Source organism: Phyllobates terribilis, unplaced genomic scaffold, assembly GCF_046119375.1.
Source record: "Phyllobates terribilis strain yellow unplaced genomic scaffold, ASM4611937v1 Scaffold_4__5_contigs__length_816908805, whole genome shotgun sequence".
NCBI lineage: Eukaryota > Metazoa > Chordata > Amphibia > Anura > Dendrobatidae > Phyllobates > Phyllobates terribilis.
This window is the reverse complement of record NW_027362764.1, coordinates 47,705,638-47,720,852: the sequence shown is the minus strand read 5'-3', so window position 1 is coordinate 47,720,852 and position 15,215 is coordinate 47,705,638. Positions and strand designations below refer to the sequence as shown.

Genomic DNA, 15,215 nt, shown 5'->3' with positions numbered 1-15,215 from the left:
ATAGAGGGCAGTATTATAGTAGTTATATTCTTGTACATAGGGGGCAGTATTATAGTAGTTATATTCTTGTACATAGGGGGCAGTATTATAGTAGTTATCATCTGTACATAGGGGCAGTATTATAGTAGTTATATTATTGTACATAGGGGGCAGTATTATAGTAGTTATATTCTTGTGCATAGAGGGCAGTATTATAGTAGTTATATTCTTGTACATAAGGGCAGTATTATAAGTAGTTATATTCTTGTACATAGGGGCAGTAGTTATATTCTTGTGCATAGGGGGCAGTATTATAGTAGTTAATATTCTTGTACATAGGGGCAGTATTATAGTAGTTATATTCTTGTACATAGGGGGCAGTATTATAGTAGTTATATTCTTGTACATAGAGGGCAGTATTATAGTAGTTATATTCTTGTACATAGGGAGCAGTATTATAGTAGTTATATTCTTGTACATAGGGAGCAGTATTATAGTAGTTATCTTCTTGTACATAGGGGCAGTATTATAGTAGTTATATTCTTGTACATAGGGGGCAGTATTATAGTAGTTATATTCTTGTGCATAGAGGGCAGTATTATAGTAGTTATATTCTTGTACATAAGGGCAGTATTATAGTAGTTATATTCTTGTACATAGGGGGCAGTATTATAGTAGTTATCTTCTTGTACATAGGGGCAGTATTATAGTAGTTATATTCTTGTACATAGGGGGCAGTATTATAGTAGTTATATTCTTGTGCATAGAGGGCAGTATTATAGTAGTTATATTCTTGTGCATAGAGGGCAGTATTATAGTAGTTATATTCTTGTACATAAGGGCAGTATTATAGTAGTTATATTCTTGTACATAGGGGGCAGTATTATAGTAGTTATCATTCTTGATACATAGGGGGCAGTATTATAGTAGTTATATTCTTGTACATAGGGGGCAGTATTATAGTAGTTATATTCTTGTACATAGGGGGCAGTATTATAGTAGTTATATTCTTGTACATAGGGAGCAGTATTTTAGTAGTTATATTCTTGTACATAGGGAGCAGTATTATAGTAGTTATCTTCTTGTACCCAATTAAGGGGGGGCAGTATTATAGTAGTTATATTCTTGTGCATAGAGGGCAGTATTATAGTAGTTTATATTCTTGTACATAAGGGCAGTATTATAGTAGTTATATTCTTGTACATAGGGGCAGTATTATAGTAGTTATCTTCTTGTACATAGGGGCAGTATTATAGTAGTTATATTCTTGTACATAGGGGGCAGTATTATAGTAGTTATATTCTTGTGCATAGGAGGGCAGTATTATAGTAGTTATATTCTTGTGCATAGAGGGCAGTATTATAGTAGTTATATTCTTGTACATAGGGGGCAGTATTATAGTAGTTATATTCTTGTGCATAGGGGGCAGTATTATAGTAGTTATATTCTTGTACATAGGGGGCAGTATTATAGTAGTTATATTCTTGTACATAGGGGGCAGTATTATAGTAGTTATATTCTTGTGCATAGAGGCAGTATTATAGTAGTTATATTCTTGTACATAGGGGGCAGTATTATAGTAGTTATATTCTTGTACATAGGGGACAGTATTATAGTAGTTATATTCTAGTACATAGGAGCAGTATTATAGTAGTTATATTCTTGTACATAGGGGCAGTATTATAGTAGTTATATTCTTGTACATAGCGGCAGTATTATTGTAGTTATATTCTTCTACATAGGGAGCAGTATTATAGTAGTTATATTCTTGTACATAGGAGCAGTATTATAGTAGTTATATTCTTGTACATAAGGGGCAGTATTATTAGTTATTAGTTTATTTCTCCTCTGGAGCAGTTTCTGTGCAGACTTTGTATGTTTTTACTTATTTTTCTCTTTATTTTTAGTGTTCACTAAGCTGTAAATAATGAGCGGCTCTAAGCCGGACATCCTGTGGGCCCCTCACCATGTGGACAGGTTTGTGGTGTGCGACTCTGAGCTCATCCTCTATCACATCGAGTCCAGGGCTAACGCCAATTCCGAGCTCAAGGCCGGATCGTTACGACTCTCGGAGGAGACCACCGCCACACTCCTGGCTATAAACTCCGATACCCCCTATATGAAATGCGTGGCTTGGTATCCAAAATATGACCCGGAGTGCCTCTTGGCTGTGGGCCAGGCTAATGGCAGGGTGGTCCTCACCAGCCTGGGCCAGGACCACAAATCTAAATGCCGAGATCTGATAGGTAAGGAGTTTGTCCCTAAACACGCCAGACAGTGCAACACGCTGGCCTGGAATCCCCTGGACAGTAACTGGCTGGCGGCCGGCTTGGACAAGCACAGGGCCGACTTCTCCGTTCTGATTTGGGACATCAGCAGCAAGTACACCCCCGATGCCACCGTTCCCATGGAAAAGGTTCGCCTTTCCACCGGTGACAACGAGACGAGCTTGGTGGTGACGAAGCCCTGTATGAGCTGGGCCAGAACGACGCCTGTCTGTCCCTCTCCTGGCTTCCCAGGGACCAGAAGTTGCTCCTGGCCGGGATGCATCGTAACCTCGCCATATTCGACCTGCGAAACACCAACCAGAAAATGTTCGTAAACACAAAGCGGTGCAAGGGGTGACCGTGGACCCGCACTTCCACGACAGGGTGGCCTCTTTTTTCGAAGGACAGGTGGCCATCTGGGACCTTCGAAAATTTGAAAAGCCGGTCCTGACCCTTACCGAGCAGCCAAAGCCACTGAGCAAGGTAGCCTGGTGCCCGACGAGGACGGGGTTACTCGCAACCCTAACCCGGGACAGTAATATTATCAGACTGTATGATATGCAGCACACCCCTACGCCCATCGGGGATGAAACAGAGCCCACTATCATCGAGAGGAGCGTCCAGCCGTGTGAGAACTACATCGCCTCCTTCGCGTGGCATCCCACAAGCCAGAATCGGATGGTGGTGGTGACCCCCAACAGGGCCATGTCTGACTTCACAGTGTTCGAGCGCATTTCCCTGGCCTGGAGTCCGACCACGTCGCTGATGTGGGCGTGCAGCCGGCAGCTCTACGAGTGTACGGAGGAAGGGAAGGACCGCTCTCTAGAGAGGGACATTGCCACCAAGATGAGGCTCAGGGCTTTATCACGGTACGGCCTGGACACGGAGCAGGTCTGGAGAAACCATCTGCTGGCCGGGAATGAAGACCCTCAGCTCAAATCTCTCTGGTACACTTTGCACTATATCCTTCAAAGTGGCAAGTGGGGGCCGGGCCCGATCCGTTTCGGGGTTCTGTTGGGTGATGTCTAATCTGACCACTGTCATGTGACTTTAAAGGGGTAATCCAGGAGGCAAGAAGGGCCGGTGAGGTCAGTGACGTGTCAGTGAGGTCTAGTTTGGAGATGGTTCCTTCAGGATCTACTTCAGAGAAGTCACACGCACTTGCATTTTTTTTTCCACCAAGCATTTATCAAAACTTCTAAGGGTGTGTGCACATGGAGTTTTTGGAGCAGAAAATGAGCGGAAACTCTCCAAATCTCAAAAGTTGTGTTTTTTGCCGCGTTTTCGAGTAGAAATTGAGCAAAAAGATTCAGACTTTAGAAGGGAAATAAAAAGCTCAAACTCTTCATGTGAACAGCAAAGTGCATTCCCATAGAAATGAATAGGAAGAGTTTGCCAAGAGGTTTTGAGAGGGGTGGAGGGAAACATCTGTGTGAACAAAGCCTAACTGCTTCTTGTTTTTCCCCTTGCTGTATAGTACACTGACTTTGCCATTCCGGAGCAGGGGAAAGATGGATGATTGTCATCCAGCTTTTCAAGAAGTGTATTTAAAGGGGATACCTGGGACTTTCTGAAAAACATAAAATGTGCCCAAGCACTAACAGGCAGGTAACTGCTACTTACCTGTCTGTTGTGCCCGCTTCCATTCTTCCCCGGCACACAGTGGTCACAGACCGCTCCTCCCGGGGAATCAGCTGCCTCTGCTGACGTCACGTCGACAAAGCGGAGGTTTCTTTTTCCGCCCTGCTCTGTTGACAGGGTGGGACTTCCAACATCATTTTGATTGACAGCTGGCTCCCCAAGATAGGCAGCGTGAATCCAGCTGTCAATCATAATGACGTTGGAAGTCCTGCCCTGTCGACAGCGGCGTGGAAAAGAATCTGTCGACATGACGTCAGCAGGGAAGAGCGGTGCCGGCACAACTGGCAGGTGAGTAGCAACTACCTGCCTGTTAGTGCTTAGGTACATGTTATTTTTTTTTGTTTGTTTTTCAGAAAGTCCTAGATATCCCCTTTTTAAAGGGATTGTCCAGGAATTAGATACTGCTGAGCTATGCTTAGGATAGGTCATCATTATCAGACTGGACCAGCGCTCCCTCCGATTGGCCGTCAGCAGGTCACGTGGTGTCCTGAGAGTACACGGTGTACAGAGCTGTGGCCAATATCGGCTCCCATTGAAGTCAATAGGAGCCGAACTGCAGGAACAGGGGCAGCAAGATGTTCAGAGCTGCGGGTAGTAGATTGTGTCACCTCTACGGGATCTGGTAACAACTGATCAGTGGGGTGCCAGGTGTCGGACCCCCACCAGTGTGATATTGATGACATATCATAAGGATAGGATTGTGGACCACAAATTTCAGCGTGCACCTGTACTCCCACCTCTGATTGCAAATCGCTCCCCCCCCCCGGCCAGGTTTCCTCGCTCCCCCCCCCCCCCCCCTCCCCGGCCAGGTTTCCTCGCTCCCCCCCCCCCCCCTCCCCGGCCAGGTTCCTCGCTACCCCCTCGCTCCCCCCCCCCCCCCCAGCCAGGTTTCCTCGCTCCCCCCCCCCCCCCCCGCCAGGTTTCCTCGCTCCCCCCCCCCCCCCCCGCCAGGTTTCCTCGCTCCCCCCCCCCCGGCCAGGTTTCCTCGCTCCCCCCCCCCGGCCAGGTTTCCTCGCTCCCCCCCCCGGCCAGGTTTCCTCGCTCCCCACCCCCGGCCAGGTTTCCTCGCTCCCCACCCCCGGCCAGGTTTCCTCGCTCCCCACCCCCGGCCAGGTTTCCTCGCTCCCCACCCCCGGCCAGGTTTCCTCGCTCCCCACCCCCGGCCAGGTTTCCTCGCTCCCCACCCCCGGCCAGGTTTCCTCGCTCCCCCCCCCAGCCAGGTTTCCTCGCTCCCCCCCCCCCCGGCCAGGTTTCCTCGCTCCCCCCCCCCCCCGGCCAGGTTTCCCCGCTACCCCCCCCCCCGGCCAGGTTTCCTCGCTCCCCCCCCCCCCCGGCCAGGTTTCCTCGCTCCCCCCCCCCCGGCCAGGTTTCCTCGCTCCCCCCCCCGGCCAGGTTTCCTCGCTCCCCCCCCCCGGCCAGGTTTCCTCGCTCCCCCCCCCCCCAGCCAGGTTTCCTCGCTCCCCCCCCCCCCCCGGCCAGGTTTCCTCGCTCCCCCCCCCCCCCCCCCGGCCAGGTTTCCTCGGTCCCCCCCCCCCCCGGCCAGGTTTCCTCGGTCCCCCCCCCCCCCGGCCAGGTTTCCTCGCTCCCCCCCCCCCCCCCCCCCCGGCCAGGTTTCCTCGCTACCCCCCCCGGCCAGGTTTCCTACGCCCCCCCCCCCCGGCCAGGTTTCCTCGCTCCCCCCCCCCCCCCCCGGCCAGGTTTCCTCGCCCCCCCCCCCCCGGCCAGGTTTCCTCGCCCCCCCCCCCCCGGCCAGGTTTCCTCGCTCCCCCCCCCCCCCCCGGCCAGGTTTCCTCCATCTTGTGCTGTTTTCCTATACATATATATGTACTTATGAAGCAGTATGCTGAGGACATAGACCAGAAAGCTACAAGCAACAAGGGGTCTCTGGTTTATGCCGGGATCAAGGCGATCGTGAAGTCGTCACTGGGTAAGAAGACGATGAAGTCAGAACGATTCTGCTCTGTGCAAAAATCTCCACTTTAAGGTTGGCGGATTTACCGTTGAGATCGGCCATCAATGTAGGATCAGCTTGGGTGAAGTCTACAGGACCTGTGGTACTTTAAGAAAGGCACCACTCCCCGTTTGCTCTGCTGAGGTCGGACCCCCCCCCCCCCCACCAATTGTACATTGTTGGTCAATCTTAAAGAATAATTGTTAAAGGGGTTGTCTGTACACAGTGCAGAATTATATAAAATAATTCATGCTTTTCTAATCTGTCCATGCCAGGCTCTGCTTCCTTCTGTGACCGCTGCCGCTAATCACTTGCTGTAGTGATTGCCATTCTCACTTATCCATGCAGACAAGAAGTAAAGACACCTGTGCTATCCAGATTCTCTTGTTCTTTTACCCCATCTTTTTGACTTTTGTGGCCAGACAACCCCTTTAATTCCTCAGTGTCTGAATGACTTTGTAGATCAGCAAAAAAAAAAAAAAAATCGGGCTAAAAAAAATTGAGTTAAGATTATATTACCTACTTTGGTGTAATCCTCAGACACACCTTGGCTGCTTTAACCTTTTCAAAAGGCTTCAGAGCTGAAATCTCCCAGCATACAATACCCAATTATGGAGCTTTTTCCTGATTATTTCCATTCTAGGCAGGTCAGCATTTTGCACCAGGTGCTAATTTAGCTTTAGGAATTATCAGGTATCTTCAAGAACGCTCCTAGTCACAGACAGCAAGCACAGATCTTGCAAGTTAGCAGAAATGAAAATATAAAGTTGTAAAGTTGCAGAACGTGCCAGTATACAGTGATAACGCTTTATATACAGTGATCTAATCACATCGTATCCCATCATAGGAACGACGGAGAACGTCCGGTGCAGCTGGAGCGGTTCTGACCGTCAGACGGACGTGGTCCATTATGTCAGCGAGGAGCGCAGTTTGGCGCTGCAGCTTTGCGGCTGGAGAAAGAAGGGATCAAACACGGATATCGGACCGTTCCTGACCTCACTGGAACAGGAAGGAGAATGGGAGAGAGCAGCGGCCATCGCATTGTTCAACCTGGATATCCGTCGCGCCATCCAGATCCTGAATAAAGGGGCATCCACCGGGAAAGGTTAGGGGGGCTTTAATCCTATTTAATTCCTTGTATCATTTTTTTTTTTTTCCTTTACCGTGTATAATAAATATTTTTCTTTTTCGGGGTGGGACATGTCACCAATGTCTGATGGTTGGAGCTCTGACCCCCGCCAGGCACGAGCCCACAAAGTGACAAGCGCCCCTCGTTCTAGTGGTCAGCAGGTCGGACCCTTCACCGTTGGACACTTGTAGCATAGCAATATAAATATAAGTCAATTCAAGACTGGCCATATAGGATCCGGGATCACACAGGAAACCAAGTAGAACCCAAAAATGAAGGAGGAATAAAAAAAAAAAAATAAAAAAATGAAACTGGTAGGACAGTGAAGTATGGAGTGATAATGTGAGAGGATGGGAATAAGAGGGGAGCACACAGACACTGACAACCATGATAAAGGTAGGAAGCACAAAAGACCCAAATGTAGAGTTTGCAGTCCGTCCATAATCCGAGCCCTGTCAGTAAGGATGCTTTACCAGGTCCCCTATGAAGTGAATAGGAGATGAGCGACATATTGGCTGCAGCAGGACTTGCCGATGTCGGACCCCCACCGATCTGATCTTGATCGTATGGATAAGCTCTGGACACCCCCTTTAATGTGGGATCCGTAGATGATATTCATACACCCTGTAGTCGCATCGCTGCCGTTGTTTCGGGTCCTCCCATCTGCACCGGCCTTTCTCTTCTTGCAGCCGTAGTAATGATTTCATTTATTTTTTATTTTTTCTTGTAGGAGATCTGAACCTGAATGTGGTAGCGATGGCGCTTTCCGGATACACAGACGAAAAGAATTCCCTCTGGAGAGAGATGTGCAGCTCCCTCCGAAATCAGCTGAGTAACCCTTACCTTGCCGTCATGTTTGCCTTCCTCACCAGCGACCCCAGCTGCTACGACACCGTTCTGGTAAGTTGGTTCATGATGTTTTTATCCTTTTGTATTTTCGTGCATTCGTGTGTGACGTATACGGGGCCTTGGCGGGGTTCAGGCTAAGATGGGGGGCTCTGTTGATGTCTGTTGTGTGCACTAACACTTGTTCTCCATTATTGCAGTTTGATTGCACTATGGCGGTGAGGGATCGGGTGGCCTTCGCCTGCTTGTTCCTAAATGATGCCCAGGTGAGACATCGAGGTGGCCACTAATGCTGACCGTGTGTGATCCAGTCATTACTCCATACTACCAGAATTACAGGGGCTTACCCTCTACTGATATGATCCGACACAACATTCCCCCACCCATCACATAAGTGAAAGCTCTGTGTCGTGCCAAAGGGGTTTGATCTTGTTGTTGAAGGCTTTGTTTGGTGCAGGATATTTTTTATCTTGCGTTGCAATTTTTATTTGTTGCAGTTAATTAAATACATCGACAAGCTGACCCAGGACATGAAGGACGTGGGAAACCTTGAGGGCATCGTCCTGACCGGACTGACGAAGGACGGGGTGGACCTGATTGAAAGTTACGTGGATAGAACGGGTGACGTGCAGACTGCGAGTTACTGCATGCTGCAGGTAAGACGGGACTATGGAGTCCTACCCTTATTCCTACACACTTTCTTTAAAATCTGGAAAAGCGGTCCAACATCTGGGATTAGCACGGTGTCGGGACATGTGAATATTGGGACCAATTCCCAATAGATAAAGCAGACTGGAGCTACACGGTGACACGTTGTCGCCTAAGATGGCAATGTGCAATGTAAATATTTTGTGAACGTATCTCCCGGATTTCTGTTTGGGCAAATTTGCTCAATTCAAGAGTAACATTGCCATAAACTTCGAGTTGCGTGCAACTTCTCTGTAATTTGACTGTTTTTTTTTTTTCCCCCCCACAAAATAACAGCTAAAAATTGGTAACAAGCAGAGATGAGCGGATCGATTCATGGGACTTGTGTCCAGGTCAGCGGTGGTACCTGGCGGCTGAACAGGAGGACTGTGGATCTCTTACCTTCCGGCGGCGTGGTAGCTTTTGATTAGCCAGGGCTGGCGGGACTCGGATAACGTCGTACCATCCTTGACAAATCAAATGTAACATCGAGGACGCCGGAAGGTAAGAGACTCGTGGGCCTCCCATCTATCCGCCATGTACCACTGACCTGGACGCTGGACCCGGAGTCCTGCGAATCGACCCTCTCATCTCTAGTAGCAAGTATTCAAGTTGCATAAATGTTTTTAGTTTTGTGACTTGTGTCGTCATGAGCAATTCTCAGACGTCACTGAGGGGCCTTAGCCTTACAATAAAAAGTCACATCGCAGACATTTTGCATGTGATTCACAGTGTTCGCGCACAAAGTGTTATTGGGGCAAGAGCAACATATCATGCAACCTGTGGCAAAAAAAGGTATGTACGTGACACTAACTTATTTATATAGAATATATACTTTTTTTTAATATATCAATTTTATTTCTATTTCATATATGATATATTATAAAAAAATATATATTTATAATCATATCTATTAAATAACAGAAATATTAGAAATATGTGGCATCTAAAAACTGTCTATGGGCTCATGTCTGTGACTCCCATAAAAAAATGGCTGTCACAGACATAAAATAGCCCCATAGACTATGGTGGCATCTAAAGATCGTCCGTCTATCTTTAACCCTAACCTTAGTATGTTACGTGTCATAAAGATCATGTCACTTGCAAGATCTCATTGAACAGCCGACTTATTTTAACACCCGTGACCTAATACAATTGCGACACAAACGTCGCATAGAATCCGAACCGGTCGGGTTTTCGTACAGTTACAAGTTGCACGGGACTTTTACCTCCACAGACTTCATTGTTGGTCGGTGGAACTTGTTTTTGCAATCTCTCTAATTTTACAGCTCAATAATATTTGTACCTTTTTTGTAGCATTTTATTACACTTAAATTTTATTTTTTTTTTATCTAAAATACCCAAAAAAATGTTTCTTAATTTTTTTTTTAAATATTTGACTTATTCTGTGACCTCCAGTGGAATGATGCAGGAGGATGCAAGTAGTATCAAGTGGGTGAGATCCCTGGTGTTCTCTGATTTAATGGGGTTATCCCATGTCGGACATTTATGGAGAATCGATGGGCTATATCAGAAATGTCTGATAGATGTCGATACCTGCATCAATCTCAAAAACTGGAATGAAGAGGCGGCCGTGCATGTGCGTCTGTTTATTCATCTCTAGGACGATTTCTGGAGCTCCTGTAGAAATGATTGGACCTGCTTCTATCCACCTGACATTTATGCCGTACATTTGACATCAGTCTTTGTAAAATGAGCCCGATAGACCACCCTAAAGGCAGGCGAGCGCTGTGCAGACCCTGAACAAGCAGGGAATACATGTAATGAGATGGCACTGGATTGCAGCAGTGATGTTATATGGATGTTCCTTTTTTCCTTTTCTAACCATACTTGTTGCTTTTGTCATGGTTCCTTAGGGATCCCCATCAGATGTGCTGAAGGATGAGCGAGTCCAGTACTGGATAGAAAATTATAGGAACTTGCTGGACGCTTGGAGGTTTTGGCATAAAAGAGCGGAGTTTGATATCCACCGGAGTAAACTGGACCCCAGCTCCAAGCCTCTGGCGCAGGTCGGTTCTTGCTCTGCTGGCTGTATCTTGTTATCACATCCATGCGGTATTCAGACCCGATCACGTGAGCAAATCATCTTCCAGACTGCTATATCCACCAGGAATAAAGCCTGATTGCAAATGGGTATAATAATATTAACTATATTAAATAACTATGCTACTATTCTAGTTGGCGGTATTTGTTAATATTATTACACCTACTACATATTAGGATAGGATCTTGGAGATGAGAATACAACTTTAACTTCAGGTTAATATACGTGATTTATACACTACAGCAAATAATCAGGATATAGTAGAAAGTCGTATTATATAATTAGTCTTCACTAACAAAATACTTTGAAAGAAAAAAAAATACCTGGGTTTTTGTTGATTTTAGTGACACTGGATATTTTTTTTTTTTTTTTCCTTAGAATGGAAAATGTAAATTTTTATTTTATTTTTTTTTTGCAGGTGTTTGTGAGCTGTAATTTCTGTGGGAAATCCATCTCTTACAGCTGCTCGTCCGTACCGCACCAGGGCCGAGGATTCAGCCAGTATGGAGTCAGCGGGTCACCGACAAAGTCAAAGTTCACCAGCTGCCCCGGCTGCCGAAAGCCCCTGCCACGCTGCGCTCTCTGCCTCATCAACATGGGAAATCCCATCTCTAGTTGTCCAGGTAATCTCCGCAGATTAACCCACAGAGCTTTTCTGGATTTTTCTACATGAAGCCACAAGGGATTTTTCCCATCTTCTTAAATCAGTAAAATTGCACACAGTTTTTTTGTTTTTTTTTGTAAAAACTTTGCAATTTACAACTTATTAAAAATCCAAGAACTGAGGGATTCCTAATTGTATCGTGTACTGCCGTTTGCTTAGATTACCGGACACTTCTTGAAGAATAGCATGCTTATGTAACAACCCTTAATGTCACATCCCTAGTACGTCAAAGGTAGTGTCCCTGCCTTTCATGCGGGCTCTGACACTGAGCCCGCATCTTTTCCTGCACCTGATGGCTGATTTAATCTGCCTCGGCAAAGCTGCTGAACTTAACGATGCGCAGTGTCGATGTGATTTTCCTTTCGCAATGTCTGAACGGTTTCTTCATAGGGGCATCGAAGTCTGATGAGAAGGTCGACCTCAGCAAGGAGAAGAAGGTGGCCCAGTTCAACAATTGGTTCACGTGGTGTCACAACTGTCGACACGGTGGTCACGCCGGACATATGATGAGCTGGTTCAGGTAAGGAATGGGTTAACCACTTCCCATCATTGCCTTTTCATGGTGTAGGGTCTTTATAGAGGGTTTGCAATGTCTGGGTCCTGCCGTGGACATAACATGGCTGCAGCCATTTTATTTTTATTTTTTTTTGCGATAATTGCCCTTGTCCCTGTCGTGTTTTGCAGAGATCACACAGAGTGCCCGGTGTCCGCCTGCTCCTGTAAGTGCATGCAGCTGGATACAACAGGCAACCTGGTGCCTGCCGAGACGGCACAGCCGTAACTCCCATCCTCATCTAGGACACCATCGTGCAAGACCCGGCCAAGCGTCAGAGACGAGACGGGCCGACAGAATGACGTATGTGAGCTGCAGCCATGCTCAGCTCACAGGACTGATGGGTTACACAGTGCCATAGTCCCGAAGGATCTGTACACGGACAGACGGTGATCCGCAGAACCGCGCTTGTTACACGGACTGAACGCTCCTCTCCAGAAAGGGATCTATTTAAAGGAAAGTTTTTGATTTCTGGATGATTCACAATCCTTGTATGTAAAGCGATAGACCTGAGCGCTGGAGCAGGTGAAGCTGACTGTTCTGCCCCCAGTTATTGATATGAAATCGTCAGCTGGACTGGTTATGTTTTCCTCCTTTACTGCATTGCCACTGTGTGTTTCTAAAGCGATTGTCCCTCATCAGACATTGTCTCATAGTTTACATATAAAGATCATTATTTCTGTATAGATTTCTTTCCAGAGCTGCAATCATTATTCTGCTGGTGGAGTCACTATGTACATACATTACATTACTGATCTTGTACTGCTCCTGAATTACATCCTGTATTATACTCCAGAGCTGCACTCACTATTCTGCTGGTGCAGTCACTGTGTACATGCATTACGTTACTGATCCTGTACTGATCCTGAGTTACATCCTGTATTATACTCCAGAGCTGCACTCACTATTCTGCTGGTGGAGTCACTGTGTACATACATTACATTACTGATCCTGAGTTACATCCTGTATTATACTCCAGAGCTGCACTCACTATTCTGCTCGTGGAGTCACTGTGTACATACATTACATTACTGATCCTGTACTGATCCTGAGTTACATCCTGTATTATACTCCAGAGCTGCACTCACTATTCTGCTGCTGCAGTCACTGTGTACATACATTACATTACTGATCCTGTACTGATCCTGAGTTACATCCTGTATTATACTCCAGAGCTGCACTCACTATTCTGCTGGTGCAGTCACTGTCACTGTGTACATACATTACTGATCCTGAGTTAGTGGCTTGCAAAAGTATTCACACCTCTTATTTGTCTTGCTACCTCACACTCTGGCCCTGGAATTTCACTGTTTGTTTTGAGGGTTTGCATCAGTTCAACCATCCATTTTCCCCTCGACTCGGACCATTGTCCCTGCTGCCGAAAAACATCCCCACACCATGATGCTGCCGTCATGGGGATGGAGTTCTTTGGGTGATGAGTTGTGTTGGTTTGGCACCAGACATAGTGTTTACCTTGGTGGCCAAAAAATAATTACTTACCGGTAATTTGATTTCCCAGAACCCACGACAGCACTGTAGGAGAGAGAGAGGATCCCCCCCCCCCCCACGAGGACAGGAAACCAACAGATTTAAAAGGGCGGAGCCTCTCCTCCTGCTTCAGTGGTTTACATAGCATCCATTTAATTAGTAATACACGCATAGATATAATTATATACATATTATACTAGAATTTATTTTTTTTCTGCTTCACCCACTACAATTTGCGATATTAGAAAACAACCCAAAACCATTGTAGGGAAGGGAATAAGAAGGGTGCTGTCCTGGATTCTGGAAAATCAAATTACGGGTAAGTAATTATAATTTTTCCCATCCCCATGACAGCACCATACGAGAGATGACATAGGACCCCGTAGGGAGGGACCACCGCTTGAAGAACCTTTCTCCTAAAGGAAAGATCAGAAGCACCCAAATCCAACCGATAGGGTCTGAAAAATGTGGATGGTGAGGACCAAGTTGCTGCTCTACAGATCTGCTCAAGAGTAGCATTGGCCCTTTCTGCGCCCATGAGGTGGATTTCGCTCTGATAGAGTGGGCTTTCAAATTTTCAGAGATGGAGTGTCCGCCTGAAGAGTAGGCCAGAGATATTGTGGATTTAACCCATCTAGCAAGGGTCCTCTTAGATGCCGCCTAGCCTTTGTTTGAACCCTGGAAAAGAACATCTAAGATGTGGAAACTAGCCTCATTATCGTCTTTGGGGTTATCGCAGAAGGACGGAAGAATGATTTCTTGGGACCTGTGGAAACTTCAGACTGCTTTTGGAAGCTGGATGTGGTCAAATGATGATTCTATCGGAGACAATGTTAGTAAATGGCGGGTTTGATGATAGAACTTGTAACTCCCCTATCCTTCTGGCTGAAGTAAGGGCCACTAGTAAAAAATGGTTTTATATCTCAAGATTTTCATTTGAATATCTTTTAATGGTTCAAAAGGAGGTTTAGTTAGGGCATCGAACACTAAATTGAGGTCTCATGGTGGAACTTGCGGTCCAACCACTGGTTTAGATCTATTTACTTGACTTTATGAACCTTATTACCCATGGATTGTCGGCAATCTTTTGGTCAAACAAAACCCCCAGGGCTGAAATCTGTACCTGAAATCCTATTAACCGGCCATAAAATATATGGTCCGTAACCCCTATAAGTCTATCAACACCAACAAAAGTTCACTTTGGGAATAAGAGGTGAAATATGAAGGGAGAAAAGACCCCCTTATTATAAATAATTGCCTCTATCCTCCTGTAGATAATCCCAAACTGACACAAAAGGTGTTTGAATCAAAAATATATACATTTTATTACACAATTTTTTTTATTTTTTATTACACAATAGCGATAAAAAAGTGTAAAAATGGATAGGGAGGGGAGAGGACAGCTAGAGAAGGCAGGGTCAGATGAAGGCACCCTGCTCGGAGACTAACATCCCTTGAGGCAGCTTACAATATATAACAGATGTAAATATAGGCTGTCGGCTAGATAATACGATGATAGAAAATCCTGGCAAAAGACATGCCAGGTAATGTCAAATCTACCAGTGATAATATGGAAATGCAACATGTAGCATATATGACCGGCAATAGTAGATTATAGGTTCAGAGATAACGCTTTGAGAATGTCCATATCATCAAGTCAGTAGAATTATATGGTTCCCATTAACTTGAGTCATTATTGGTAAAGTCTAGGGCAGCGTGTGGTAAGATGCTAGGGATGCCTGGAAGCCTCGACGCGCGTTTCGCCCGGAAGTGGCTTCGTCAGGATGTTAGTCTCCGAGCAGGGTGCCTTCATCTTACCCTGCCTTCTCTAGCTGTCCTCTCCCCTCCCTATCCGTTTTTACACTTTTTTATCGCTATTGTGTAATAAAATTTATATTGTGTAATAAAATTTATATATTTTTGATTCAAACCCCTTTTGTGTCAG

General features: G+C 46.0%; 1 protein-coding gene across 1 annotated transcript; it reads left to right on the top strand.

Moving 5' to 3' along the window:
- The first annotated feature begins 1,871 nt into the window (after positions 1-1,871).
- LOC141264902 (GATOR2 complex protein MIOS-A-like) lies at positions 1,872-12,468 on the top strand. Its single transcript, XM_073677307.1, is given in 12 exon segments — positions 1,872-2,444; positions 2,447-2,587; positions 2,590-3,207; positions 5,716-5,814; positions 6,686-6,943; positions 7,698-7,867; positions 8,014-8,079; positions 8,311-8,469; positions 10,378-10,530; positions 10,984-11,188; positions 11,620-11,749; positions 11,914-12,468. Coding segments are annotated over 12 exon segments (2,634 nt in total). The 5' UTR covers positions 1,872-1,906; the 3' UTR covers positions 12,011-12,468.
- The last annotated feature ends 2,747 nt before the right edge of the window (positions 12,469-15,215 follow it).